This window comes from Mastomys coucha, chromosome X, assembly GCF_008632895.1.
Source record: "Mastomys coucha isolate ucsf_1 chromosome X, UCSF_Mcou_1, whole genome shotgun sequence".
NCBI classification, from domain to species: Eukaryota; Metazoa; Chordata; class Mammalia; order Rodentia; family Muridae; genus Mastomys; species Mastomys coucha.
In genome coordinates this window covers 76,058,899-76,072,058 of record NC_045030.1, presented here as the reverse complement: position 1 = coordinate 76,072,058, position 13,160 = coordinate 76,058,899, and the positions used below count along the sequence as shown (strand labels likewise).

Genomic DNA, 13,160 nt, shown 5'->3' with positions numbered 1-13,160 from the left:
AAGAAAGAAAGAAAGAAACAGATAGGACCTCTGAGTTTGAAGGTAGTTCCAGGACAGTACAGGCTACAGAGAAACTTTGTCTTGAAGAACCAATACTAATTAATTAATTCCTAGGATAGGCGAAGTCCTCTTTAGTCAACTATTTTTCTTCTTTTTCTTGCTTTGTTTTAGAGTCGGATTATAAACCCAGGTACTCAAGACCTCACAAATACTTGGTAAGTGCTCTAATTGAGCCACATCTCCAGCCTTTTCCAATATATTTTTTTTTACATTTCTGTGTGTTTTGTGTGCATGTATGTATACCACATGTGTGCCTGGTTCTGGTGTAGGCCAGAACAGAGCATTGAATCTTCCATACCTGGAGTTACAGATGGTTGTATGTTGCCATGTAGGTGAAGAGAAGCAAACCTGGTTGTCTGGAAGAGTAACCAGTGTTCTAGACTGTGGAACCATCTTTCCTACACCCATGCCTTTCTTTTTAGATCTTTTAGAAAAAAAGATTTATTTTTTGTTTGTGAGTACACTGTTGTTGTCTTCAGACTCACACCAGGTGGCACTGGATCTCATTATGGATGGTTGTGAGCCATCATGTGGTTGCTGGGAATTGAACTCAGAACCTCTGAAACAGCAGCTAGCACTCTTAACTGCTGAGTCATCTCTCTAGCCCCTTAAGGTCTTTTTTTTTTTTTCATGCTAGGGATCAAACCCAGGACTTCTCATATGCTAGGCACACACTATACCAACTAGCCCTTTGTTGCCATTGTTGTCTTGAGATAATTCTGATCAGTCTCTGCTTCCATAGTTAGTCCATATTTGAAGGCATGGCATAGCTCAGTAGCAGACTGTTTACCTAGCATACTGGAGGCAGTATTTTATTTTTAAAAAGATTTATCGGGCTGGAGAGATGGCTCAGAGATTAAAAGCACTGACTGTTCTTCCAGAGGTCCTGAGTTCAATTCAACCACATGGTGGCTCACAACCACCTGTAATAAGATCTGGTGCCCTCTTTTGGTGTGCAGGCATACATGCATACAAAACATTGCATACATAATAAATCTTTAAAAGAAAGATTTATCTTTGTAAATATTTGTGTGCAGGTGCCCATGGAGGCCAGAGAGCATATTGGATCCTCTGAACCTGGAGTTATAACTGGTTGTCTTGACAGTGATGCTAGGAATAGAAATTAGGTCTTCTGCAAAAGCAACAGGCACTCTAACTGCTGAACCATTTCTCCAGCCTCTCACCCTGTGTGTGTATATACATATGGGCATGGGGTCATGGCATGTATATAGAGATCAAATCAGACAACTTTCAGCAGTTCCTTCCTTCCTTCCACCATGTGGGTTCTGGGCATCTAACTCAAATTAACAGGCTTTATAGTGAGTGCCTTTACTTTCTTAGGCATCTTGCTGGCCTTACTTTTTCTTTTTGATAAATGGGGTCATATAGCACAGGGTGGCCTTGAACTTACTATGTAGCCAAAGATGGCCTTTAACTTCACAACTGCCTGGGATTGTAAACTTACATCAGTGAGGGGTGTATATTTGAACAAATGAAACTGTATTATAGAATATAAATTTAAAACTCTTGAAGAATGGGCCAGAGAGATGGTTCAGCAGGTAAGAGCACTGACTGCTCTTCCAGAAGTCCTGAGTTCAATTTCCAGCAACCACATGGTGGCTTGCAACCATCTGTAATGAAATCCAATGCCCTTTTCTGGTGTGTCTGAAGACAGCAAAAGTGTACTCACATATATAAAATAAATAAATCTTTAAAAAAAAACTCTTGAAGAAATGTAGCTGGCATTTCTCAAATGAATACAAAAATAGATACATGAAAAGGGGATGTTACCCTTGAACCTAAGTTGTATGTCTGGCTTTTACATGTATTCTATCCCCACAAAGTGATGTTCTCCTCTTCTAAAAAATGTTTTAAAAGGCTAGGCATATAGTGCACAACTTTAATCCCAGCACCTGGGAGGCAGAGGCAGGCAAATCTCTGGGTTGGAGGCCAGCCTGGTCTACAAAGCAAGTCCAGGACAGCAAAGGCCACACAGGAAAACTAGGTTTTGAAAAAAAAACAACAAAAAAAAGTCTTAAATTTTTCCTTTTTTTTTTTCACCAAGACAGGGTCTTACCATGTAGCCCTGGCTGGGGTGGAACTTACTATGTAAACTAGGCTGGCCTCAAATACAGAGACCCACCTCACGTGCTGAGATTAAAGGAGTGCATCACTATGTACACCTAATTTCCCTCCAGATGGGTTCTCACTATGTAGCTCTAGATGGCCTGGAACTTACTAAAATAGACCAGGCTGGCCCTGAACTTATAGAGATCTGCCTACCTTTGCCTCCAACGCTTGGCCTTTTTGCTTCTTGTTTTTGTTTTTGGTTTTTTATTTTTTCCATTTTAGTCTCTCATTCAGTATCCCAGGCCAACTTTGAACACAAGGCAATGTTCCTGCTTTAGCCTCCCTAGTGCTAAGATCAGAGGTGTGTACCATCACGTCTGACTTCACTTGAGGCTTTGAAGCTACTTTATTAATCTTGTTTTATCACCTTTATGAATCCTGCCACATTGTCATTTGACTTACAGGTGATAACAAAAGACTTAAGTGGCCAGTGCACAGTGAGATTCTAATGTCCATCTACTGAAATAATCTCACTGTATCCAGGCACAAGGGTCCTGTTTCTTGTCCAGCAAGGTGCTTCCCATCTGCATTCCTACACAGAAGACAGAGGTATGGTGGCATAACACAAATGTTTTATTACTCAAAAAAAAAAAAACCATTAAAACCCAGATTCCAGGATATAGAGAATGTCAAGGCAAAAAGATTAGAGAAGCAAGTAGCCCCTGACATTGGGGGTTCATGGTCAGGTCTTTTTCTGCCATAAAAGAAACATCTACTTAAGTTTAGCTGTGCTTGAATCCTGGCAATACCTTCTCATCTTGTCTACAAGCTACCCAAGGACAAACCTTGTAGCAGGAGCTCAGGTAGAATGACCTGGCTGACAGCCATCCCTGAGGAGATTTGTGAGCAGTGGGCAAGTGGTAGCCCATCCAAGGGATCATTTGAGTCTTCTTTCTGTACCTATGACTAAGACACCTATTCTCCTACCCGACTATTTGCTTAACTACCTGCTTTGCTCCCTCCCTGAGAAAGGTGAAAAGGAGGTCTCTGCCTAAGAGTGTCCCTTCCTTTTCCACCAAGTGTAAGGGACAGCCAAAGCTCTTCTTTTAGCTCAAGACCTAGTGGAGTCAGATGTTCAATAATAAAAAAGGGTATCCAGCAGGAATTGGGAGCCAATCTATCTGAATTAAAAGCATCAGTCCATTTCCCAGCCTTAGTTTTGTACAGGGAAGAATCTCAAAAGCAGTAAAGAGCCAAGCAGGCTTGGTCAGGGTCCTGTACCACTACTTCCCAAACCCTGAAAGGCCCAGTGCTCCTTTGTCTAAGAACTGCAGGGCACAGACTGGGCAGGCAAAGCCTATCTTCCAGGCTGGAAATGATTGTGGAGCTGTTCTGCTTGCATCTTCAGCCGCTGGAATTCCTCTTGAATGAAGTCTGTGAGGGCTTTCCGCATCTCCACCTAAGAGTAAGGGTGATGCTGGCCTGCATTCCTCGAGGACCAAGGCTGGGGTACCCTGGAGTCTGAGGGACTGAGAAGGTCAAGGACAGCTAAGGGACCCTGGAAGGAAACTCACAGCTGACTTGTTCTCTGCCCGGAGCCGCTCAAGCACAGGGAGTGTACTGAAGGGTTTCCCAATCAGCACGGTGATTTTCTGTAAGAAGACAGGCCATCAAGGATGAAACCTATAGTTCCAGCCCAAACAATGTGGGGAGTTAGAGCCATGCTCTGTCCCTGATGGGCTTGATGTTTTTGAAAGCTACTCTACCTCTTCAAAGCAGGCAATTGGGCTTGGTGGTATCCAAGGGATGGCCTAGTCCTGGGACTCATCCTATCAATGATTTGTCCCACTCTACCTTGTCCCTCCCCCACCCTACTAGATTTCAATTCTTATTCTAAAGGTCTTGCTTCCAGAAAAGCCCCACTTAGCTCCCCTACTACATGCTAATGTTCAGCAAATCCTCAACCAATCCTGTATAGTATGGACTAGGAAACACAGGGCAGTTAGCAGGCAAATAGACAAGACAAGAATCAGCAGTGCCTACCCACCTGTCCAAAGCGGGGGAAGTAGGGTGGGCTGTTAGGGAGGACATCATTCATTCCTGTACCACAGTGGATAGAAAGCCAGCCATTGGGGGAAGCGGAGAGAATCCCAGGTACTTCTCTCAGCCACCCAACAACCTGAAATTCCCCTTAACAACATCTAAGACAGTCCCCTCCCTATCCCCAATCCATGACTCACCAACATGCCACAGAGGCAGGATGATGGGGTTTAGATGACACTCAGCAATCAGCCGTCCAATTCCTACTTCGGAGAAAAGCAGAAGCATTGGCATAAGCTAGGCCAAACTTCCCTGTCAATCTCTGTAGAAGTGTCAATGTCACTTCTACAGTCTTCCAATTAAAGACTTAGTCCTTGACTCACCACATGTCCCTTTTCTACTGCTCCTGACACACCCACCTGAGAAAGGAATGAAGCCAGGACCCAAGGGGCCATCTTTGGATGGGGAAGTTAGCTGTGTCAGGCTGGCCAGCAATACTTACCCCATTTGAAGCGCAGGAACTCAGAACTCATGTTTACTTTCCCTAATGAGAAAACACAGAGACAAAGCTTGGGCCTAGAACCATGAATGCTGGAGGGCCCTGACCAAGCACCCAACTGACCTTCTGGGAAGATATGCACCCAGTCCCCATGGTTAAGCTTCTCCAAAATGAAGTCCATCCCTTTCTGGTAGACACCATCTCCTGTAGAGAAAGGTCTGTTCTCCTTAATCCATTCTCCGGGGAAGAAATCAAATTCTCCAAACCCTAGTGAAGTAGATTCTGGCCCACTTCTGGTCCATCTACATTAGGATAGAGGCAGCAGTTCATTCCCCATAGCGCTATCCATAGACACCTCAAAAACTATTTCTAGAGCCTGTTTCTCTCTGCTACCCTGGCCCTTCACATTTTTGGTTTGACTATATCCTCCTATCAAGATAGAAATGGTGGCTCTTGCCTGTAATCTCAGCACTTGGGAAGCTGAGGCAGGAGGACTGCTCTGAGGTCAGGATGGTCAACACAGTAAGATCCTGTATCAAAACAATACAATATTTCCTCAACTTCTTAGTGCCTGTCATATGCAAATAGCACCTTCTTTTTTGTGACAGATATTACTATATAGCCCAGGTCTGCCTCAAACTTAGAGCAATTCTCTTGCTTCAGCTTTCCTGGTGCTGAATAACAAGCATGCATCAAGACACCTAGCTAGACAGTGTCTTTCACTGAAATGATAACCATGGCAACTCAACCCCTCTCTGCCCTATGGCCTGCCTTGCTGGAACCTGCTCTCCTAACACACACCCATTTGCTGACTACAAATCAGCTCCAAAGCCTCTGTACTCTTTGGAAGGCTTTAACCTTCCCTGAGGTTTCTGGGCTAAGTGAGAACACTTCAGTAAGTAGAAAATACAGAAAAGACTGGGAAACTTGGGAAAACTGATTAATATTCAAGAAGTGTGACCTAACACCTCTTGTGGGCTAGCAACTTGGAGTCACCTGGACATAGTAGTAATCTCTACAATAGTGGAAGAATAACCATAGGGTAGACAGAATCAGAAAATGGAAGGGAAGAGGCTGAAGGAATGAGTAACTATCATAATATTATAAAGTTGGGGGTATCTCACAGGACACAAAGCAACACTGGGGCTAACCCAGGTCAGTGCATTAAGAATTGCCTTTCCAGGGCTAAAGAGGTGGCTCAGTGGTTAAGAGCACCGACTGTTCTTCCACAGGTACTGAGTTCAATTCTCAGCAACCACATAGGAGCTCACAAACATCTGATGGGATCTGATGCCCTCTTCTGGTGTGTCTGAAGAAAGCTATAGTGTACACACATATACAAAATAAAATCTTAATTTTTTTATATATTAAAGGCAAGTTTATTGGGAAGCTGTTCTCAGGTGGGCGAGTTCACTAGACCCAAGGACCAAAGCCAGGGAAGTCACCATGGGGGAAGGGGAGGTAGGGGAGGGAAAGAGAAAGAGAGAAAGGGTGTGCTTAAAGAAAGAGAAGAAGAAAAGAGCATAAAATAAAATCTTTAAAAAAAATGCCTTTCCACTGTACTCTGTAAGCCTGTTGTTTGGAAGGTATGGTTAGGGGTTTAAGAGTCTCAGCCCAACCTCAACAGGGACCTGATCTGGCAGCTTACTTAGGAGCCAGAAGTTGTAATATCTCAGGAAACAGAAAGAGCCACAGGTTCCCTACTTAGGATGGTAGTACACAGCAGGGGTGGTCACCACAGGTGTTTGCTCCTCTAGTAAACCCTACTGTTGGAATATAACCTCTGAGCTTGAAACTGGGAAGTAGAAAAGGTAGCATATCTTTGGCATACTTTTTAGCTATTGCAAGTGCTATTTCTACTTGTACAAAATCACTTCAGTGCTTAAAGGTCAACCTACAAAGTCCTAGGCATAGAGAAAAATGGCTTGTTTAAATGCAGAACCAAAGTATCCCAAACTCTGTTTCAGTCACATGTAATTAGATCTTTGCTGTCCTTAAAAATGTTTCACTTTCTAATTTTTGTTCTGTATTTTTACAATGCTGGGGATAGTACTCAGGGCCCTGTGCCAGCTAAGCAAAAACTGTACCACTGTGCCACACCTCCAGCCAGCCCTCAATTTCTCTGTATGTATGTGCACACACACGACTTTACAATTTTTTTTTTGAGACGGGGTCTCAGTTTATAGTTGGCCTCAAACTCATGGTAAATTACCTACCCCAACCTAACAAACCAAATACTGGGACTACAGGCATAAGACACCATACCTAGCTAGCTCACTCTTTTCTTTTTCTCTTTCTTTCTCTCTTTCTCTCTTTCTTTCTTTCTTTTTTTCTTTCTTTCTTTCTCTCTTCTTTCTGAGACAGGGTTTTTCTTTGTAGCCCTGGCAGTCTTGGAACTAGCTCTGTAGACCATACTAACCTCAAACTCAGAGATTCACCTGCCTCTGCCTAAGTGCTAGGGATTAAGGTGCGTGCCATCATGACCAAATTCTATTTCATTTTTTATATTTTGGTAAAATAGGGTATCATGCTAAGCCTAATCCCAGCACTACTCGGAAGGAAGAGACTGGTGAATGAGATGCCTCATCTGGTCTACAGACCTAGTTACAAGATATCCAAGACTACACAGATAAACTGTCTTTAAAACGACAACAATAACAATAGCAAAGAAAGATTACCATGTAGTCTTATAGTTCTAGTAAGTCTGGAACTTGCTGTATAGACCAGGCTGGCCTCAATTTCACAGCAATTCTCATGACTCTGCTTACTGAGTGATGAGATGGGATTATAGGCATATATCACCATGCTCATCTCTGATCCTGTGTTTTTCTTTTTAATTTATTTTAATTTTTATGTTTTGCCTGCATGTATGTCTATGTTAGGGTATAGGATCCCTTGGAACTAGAGTTACAGGCATGAGCTGCCATGTGGTTGATGGGAATTGAATTCTAGTCCTTTGGAAGAACAGCCAGTGAGTGCTCTTTTGTTTTGGTTTGGTTTTTTGGTTTTGGTTTTTGTTTTTTTTTCGAGACAGGGTTTCTCTGTATAGCCCTGGCTGACCTGGAACTCATTCTGTAGACCAGGCTGGCCTTGAACTCAGAAATCTGGCTGCCTCTGCCTCCCCAGTACTGGGATTAAAGGTGTGCACCAACACCTCCCAGCTCAGCCAGTGCTCTTAACCACTGAGATATTTCTCCAACCACTCAGATCTGTTTTTAACTGCAAGAAAGTCTAGAATCAGATCAAGAAGAACAGAACTAGCAGTATAGGTCATAGGTACAGTATATGCCTAAAATGTACAAGCCTCTGTGTTCTATCCCCCAAACTGAAAACGAAAGAAAAAAGAAAAAAAATGAAAGGGCTGGAGAGATGGCTCAGGGATTCAGAGCACTGACTGCTCTTCCAAAGATTCTGAGTTCAATTCCCAGAAACCACATGGTGGCTCACAAACATCTGTAATGGGATCTGATGCCCTCTTCTGGTGTGCATGAAGACAGTGTACTCACATAAAATAAACAAATCTTTAAAAAAAGAATGAAAACAGATGCATACACACAAGACTTTTGAGTTTGCACAGGTGAGGAGCTTAGTCAGGGACAGGTGTAAATTATCAAAATGCTGACAGATCAGAGCAGGATCTGAGAGAAAATGGCACTAAGACTATATCATTCAGGAAAATGATATAGTCTCTGCTGGAATGCTTAGAAAGATGGAAATAGAACCTTCCACCCTCCTGACATTCTCTACCCTTCTCTTCTCTAGTCTATTTAAGACCACCCTTTCTTTCATTCTTTGCTTGAAAAGGAATCTGCCTACCCAGATGAAAGGGCAATGTGGATCTGAATTCTAAGTTTGCTACCTGTTAGTCTATGACCTTGGACTTCTAAGCTTTGTCTAGAGAATCTGAGCCCTATCTGGTGAATGGGGATCAAGATGGCCCCTACACTTAAGGGCCTGTGAAAGGTAGTAAGTGATCAATCCAAGCCTCCTCATCTCACCACTCTGTTCTCCCAAAAACAAAACCCTTGGTCTTCTATACATGTACCCCACTGCCATCATAAAGTGGTAGCACCATACTGTTCTCCCTGAGAGGAGTGATAGATTCAGAAGGGACTGCAAATAAAGCTTCCCTGAATTCTCACACCAGAGTTTTGGACAATCTTTAGGCAACTGCAGAGATTCTAAGAAGTCATCCCTCTTCCTATCCTCTGCTAACTATACTGCCATGCCATGGCTCCCCTAAGTCCTTCTAAGACAGAGACACATTAGCCACCAGCTTCCTTGCCCCCAAGGGAGGCCCAGACATGCCTTCCAGAGGAGCAGCTCACCTCGACACACAGGCACACATTTGCCCAAGCTGAAGAAATGGGAGTGCAGCTCCTTGGTGAAGCAGATGTCTGCAGCTGCTGGGGTCCTAGAGCAGCAACAGACCCAATCATCCCTGCCTCCAAGACTTCCCATTGCTTGTCCCCAACTCTCTCCACCCAATACAATGCCTGCCATCATTGTCATACAGAATGAAGCTCCAAGAGAAGGCCCTAAGGGGCCCCACCCATGCCCTTCCAGGAAGGCTGGATGCCACCTCCTGAGCAGAGGAGAAAGGCAAATCTGAGCAGATATGGATGGGTCACTTCAAGGGGCCCATTCCTCCTCACCAACGCATCAACTTCAGGTTCCAGATGTGTCTGAGTTTCAGGATCCCTGTGAAAAAGGAAAGTCCTTGATGTGACATGGCTACTTCCACACTCCTTCTAAATGTCTTTGTCTTTTTTTGTTGTTGTTGTTTTGTTTGTTTGTGAAAGGGTTTCTCTGTATAGCCCTGGCTATCCTGGAACTCACTCTGTAGACCAGGCTGGCCTTGAACTCAGAAATCCGCCTGCCTCTGCCTCCCAAGTGCTGGGATTAAAGGCATGTGCCACCACTGCCCGGTCTAAATTTCTGACATCCTGTCTAAATCACATTCCCTAGAGGAATCCTAAGGGGAACACACAAACTTCCAGCAGCTAGGCAGTATATTCCCCAAACAAGGTACAGTTTTTCAAAAGAGCCTGGTGAGAAGTGAATCTATTCTGTCTTTGGTAGGAGCCTGTTCTTGTTTTGCCTCCCTGAACCCAGCACACCGGCACTGTACCCCAGAGATGAGGGTCATCCATGCAAGACTGGTGGTTGGAGACGGTGATAAGGGGGGTGGCAGGGCCTCGGTTCTCAATGAGCTCATACAGCACTTCCTTGTTGTGCACGGTGAGATGGTTCATGTACTCTGGGAAGAGAAGTCAGTCCCAAGTTCTAGGTCATTTCCACCTGCCTGAGGCCAGAAAAGCCCTGCCATATTCACAGTCCCAAAACCCCCGGCCAGGCCAGAGGCCTGTGAACAGACTCTGCCTTGGCCTTTGGCCACTCACTGGTCCAGAAGCAGCTGTAGGTGCCAACTAGGCCCATGACGACGCTGCTGGCTAGCGTCCAGGTGAGTCGGGGCACCGCGGGGAACGGCCACTTCACGTGGAGGGGCATCTCCTCCGGCTCCGGCCCCGCCCCCCCGGAGCCCGGAGCTCCTCTTGCCCCAGGCCAGCCGGTATCCTCCACCACTCAGGAGAAGGATCTCCCAACAGACTGGCAGAGGGCTAGACTAAGGTCACCTGGTGGGACAGCTCAGCGCCTCCCTAGCATTGCTTTCTGGATAGAGAAGAGCCACTGCTCAGGCAAGGAGACAGGGCTGCTGTACAAAGCCACGCGCACTAGAGAGCAAGTCTTGGCAGCCTCAGCTCGACGAATCAACCAGAAAGCAAGTCGCAGAATCGTCCTTGCCTTGTGTCGCAAAACATGCCTAGGTTGCTTGACGGTTGCCGGGGCTAGTCTACGCCAGCCTCGCTCCGCCCCCTTCCCCCGTCAAGGTTTTGGCTCCAAACAGCTAGAAGCGGTGCGTCTTTTTGATTCCGTAATTCTAGTATCTACAGGCGACATTAGCTACGCAGCACCATTACCTGAACCCACGCAAGTCTTAAGCTGGTGGAAACTTTCTTGTTTTCTCTCCCTCTCCCACTCGGTGTGTATCCGGTTATGCATACTTCTGAAGGCGCACAGAGACCAGAAAAGGGCATTGGGTATCCGCGTCTATTATTCTCTGCCTTACTACTTTTTATTATACTATCTCCTCCAGTGATCTGGGGGTTGGGGCATTTGGTTATCTCCACGATAGAGCACTTGCCTAGTATTCATATGGTACCAGAACTAACACATTTCTGCCATGAGGCATTTTTCTAAACTGCCACTCCATAGTCATCCAGTGGGGGCTCAGTAGTCAGTCACGCTATCTATCTTGTGCAGAAGGTTCTTTGCTTGCTTTGAGTTTTCTGAGCAGTCACACAGGCAAACCTAATTTAGGACTGCACACCTAATTTAGGACTGCACACCTACATAGTGGTTCAGGGCCTGAGGACCCGGAGAGAAGACTGTCTCTGCTCTGCTCTTTGCTGCGGGAAACTGGCCAAAGAATGAGCAAGCCTACTTCACCTTGATCCCTGGGTCCAGGTAACTGCTCAATGATAGACTGCTGCTCCTAAGCGCGGGTTGCAGTAGTCATACTCAGGTCCCCAAATTGCCTTCGCTCAGCAAAAAAACACCCATTATGGGCGGGGTTGGCCAGCAGGTAGCCAGTTCCCAGGCACCGCCTACTAGGGGGAGGGAGAGGTGGAGCTCAGCCTTGCTTTCTGGGACCGGAAAGTTGGCTGTGAGGCCAGCCCCTTTGGGTGTGTCTGGAAACCAGCTTCCTCTTCTTCCCATCCCCTTCCCCCACCCAACCTCACTTCCTTACTCTCCTTGGCTGGCACTGCAATTCTGAGGAGTGGAATGTTTTATTCGGTTCAAGGCTGAGGCAGGCGTGGGGCCTACTTGGTCTGTGGAGGTATGAGAATCCTGTGGGTAGGGAAAAGGGAGGAGGTTCTCTCTACCTGGGGAGGGACTTCAGAAGGGAAGGGGATTTCGAGCTAAGGCTGGCTTTGGAAGACTGGGATGAGCTGAGGCCAGGAACAGTTATTCTTTCTGGTTCATTCTCAGAGACCTAGTGGTCTCAGTCTCCAAATATAGCCAGTGCAGAGCTACACCAATGCTCACATGTATTCCAAAACATACACTAGTGCAAGGAGACCAAAATAAGTATGAGTGACAGAGCAGGTGGCCAGAGAGAAGCAAATATCAAGGCCAGCTACGAAGATACTGTGACAGAAACACTAAGATGTGCAGAGCCAGGAAGACAGAACAAGCCAACCAGATAGGAAGAAACTAACAGAGAGGAGAAAGGGACAGCGTGACAAGAAAAACAAGCAAACAGAAGCTGAGGGCCCCAGGCTTCAAGAATGTGACATTTACAGGGAGCATGGTAAAGATCTGAGCTCAAAAGAAATGGTAAGGCAGAGGTGAGTCTGAGACAAAGATAAACCTGAGACAGATGCTCTGAGGGACTCTAGGGCACCCAGGAAAGTTGAAGCTAGCCTAGGACTGCATAGTGAGTTCCAGGCCAACCTTGGTTATAAACTGAGACATATATATATATATATATATATATATATATATATATATATATATACACACACACAAGCAAATGAAAAAAGAGAAAGGAAAAAAGAAAGCACATAAGATGTGACATATATAGAGAGATGGGCTGGTGTAATGGCTCAGCAGATAAGGACATTTGCTGCCAAACATGATGGCCTGAGTTTGATCCCTCTTGGTGGAAGGAAAAAACATACTTGACTTACTACACCCATGCACATGTGCATACATACACAACACACACAAATAAATGTGGAAAAAAGAAAATGATTAAGGAAAAAAAAGAAATGCCTGAAGAGATTCATATTTTAGTTTCTAATATGGATAGGACAAACTGAACCTTCCTGAATCAGGGACTGTCTATGCCCTAGCTAGGAATAGGACCTATGTGGAAAATGGTATACAGCAGTTTGTTTGCTTGAGATAGGGTTTCTTCATGTATCCCTGGCTGTCCTAGAATTCACTCTGTAGACTAGCTGGCCTTTGGTTTTTTGAAACAGGGTTTCTCTGTATAGCCCTGGCTGTCCTGGAACTCACCCTGTAGACCAGGCTGGCCTCAAACTCAGAAATCCACCTGCCTCTGCCTCCCAAGTGCTGGAATTAAAGGTGTGCACCACCACTGTCCAGCATAAATAAATCTTAAAAAAAAACTGACATGGTTAAATGTTCTTGTAATTTCAGCACTAGGGAGTCAGAGACAATTGGATCCCTACAGCTCAATAGCTAGCCAAATTTCATGAGTTCCAATCCAGTGAATTCAACCAGGGTGGATGGCTCCTGAGGTTGACCTTTGACCTCCAAATGTGCCATACATAAGTGCACATGCACTCACATGCACCCATGCACACATGCACAATGAATGTATACATATCACATTGAAAAACTAGGCTGGAGAGCTGGGCGGTGGTGGCGAACGCCTTTAATCCCATCACTTGGGAGGCAG

General features: G+C 45.2%; 3 protein-coding genes across 18 annotated transcripts in view; 1 reads left to right on the top strand and 2 right to left on the bottom strand.

The window, feature by feature from the left end:
• The window catches only part of Atp6ap1 (ATPase H+ transporting accessory protein 1), a 13,401-nt gene extending 10,681 nt beyond the window's left edge, over window positions 1-2,720 (bottom strand). The window contains exon 1 of the mRNA XM_031349870.1: window positions 2,665-2,720. Coding sequence (XP_031205730.1) covers window positions 2,665-2,720 — 56 coding nt within the window. The remainder of the gene's footprint in view (window positions 1-2,664) is intronic.
• A 22-nt stretch (window positions 2,721-2,742) lies between these two features.
• Window positions 2,743-11,310, bottom strand: Taz (tafazzin). Of its 5 annotated transcripts, XM_031364561.1 has the most exons (11): window positions 11,180-11,310; window positions 10,651-10,736; window positions 9,801-9,929; window positions 9,325-9,370; window positions 8,998-9,083; window positions 4,793-4,873; window positions 4,673-4,714; window positions 4,371-4,436; window positions 4,178-4,230; window positions 3,705-3,782; window positions 2,745-3,589 (listed from the first exon to the last, which is right to left on the bottom strand). In XM_031364561.1, the coding sequence occupies exons 2-11, from the start codon at window positions 10,730-10,732 to the stop codon at window positions 3,488-3,490; spliced, it is 765 nt and encodes a 254-aa protein (XP_031220421.1). In that variant the 5' UTR covers window positions 10,733-10,736; window positions 11,180-11,310; the 3' UTR covers window positions 2,745-3,487. The 5 variants fall into 5 exon arrangements, with proteins under 5 accessions (XP_031220410.1, XP_031220421.1, XP_031220436.1 ...); XM_031364550.1 differs by lacking the exons at window positions 10,651-10,736; window positions 11,180-11,310 and adding an exon at window positions 10,072-10,502 and having other exon boundaries at window positions 2,743-3,589; window positions 4,371-4,433; XM_031364576.1 differs by lacking the exon at window positions 10,651-10,736 and having other exon boundaries at window positions 11,180-11,307.
• Dnase1l1 (deoxyribonuclease 1 like 1) overlaps window positions 10,539-13,160 on the top strand; it is a 7,032-nt gene continuing 4,410 nt past the window's right edge. For 5 of the 12 annotated variants that reach the window (XM_031364520.1, XM_031364506.1, XM_031364493.1 and 2 more), the window contains exon 1: window positions 11,210-11,570. The gene's annotated coding sequence lies outside the window, so the exon portion shown is untranslated. The other 7 variants (XM_031364516.1, XM_031364498.1, XM_031364484.1 and 4 more) reach the window with 4 other exon arrangements.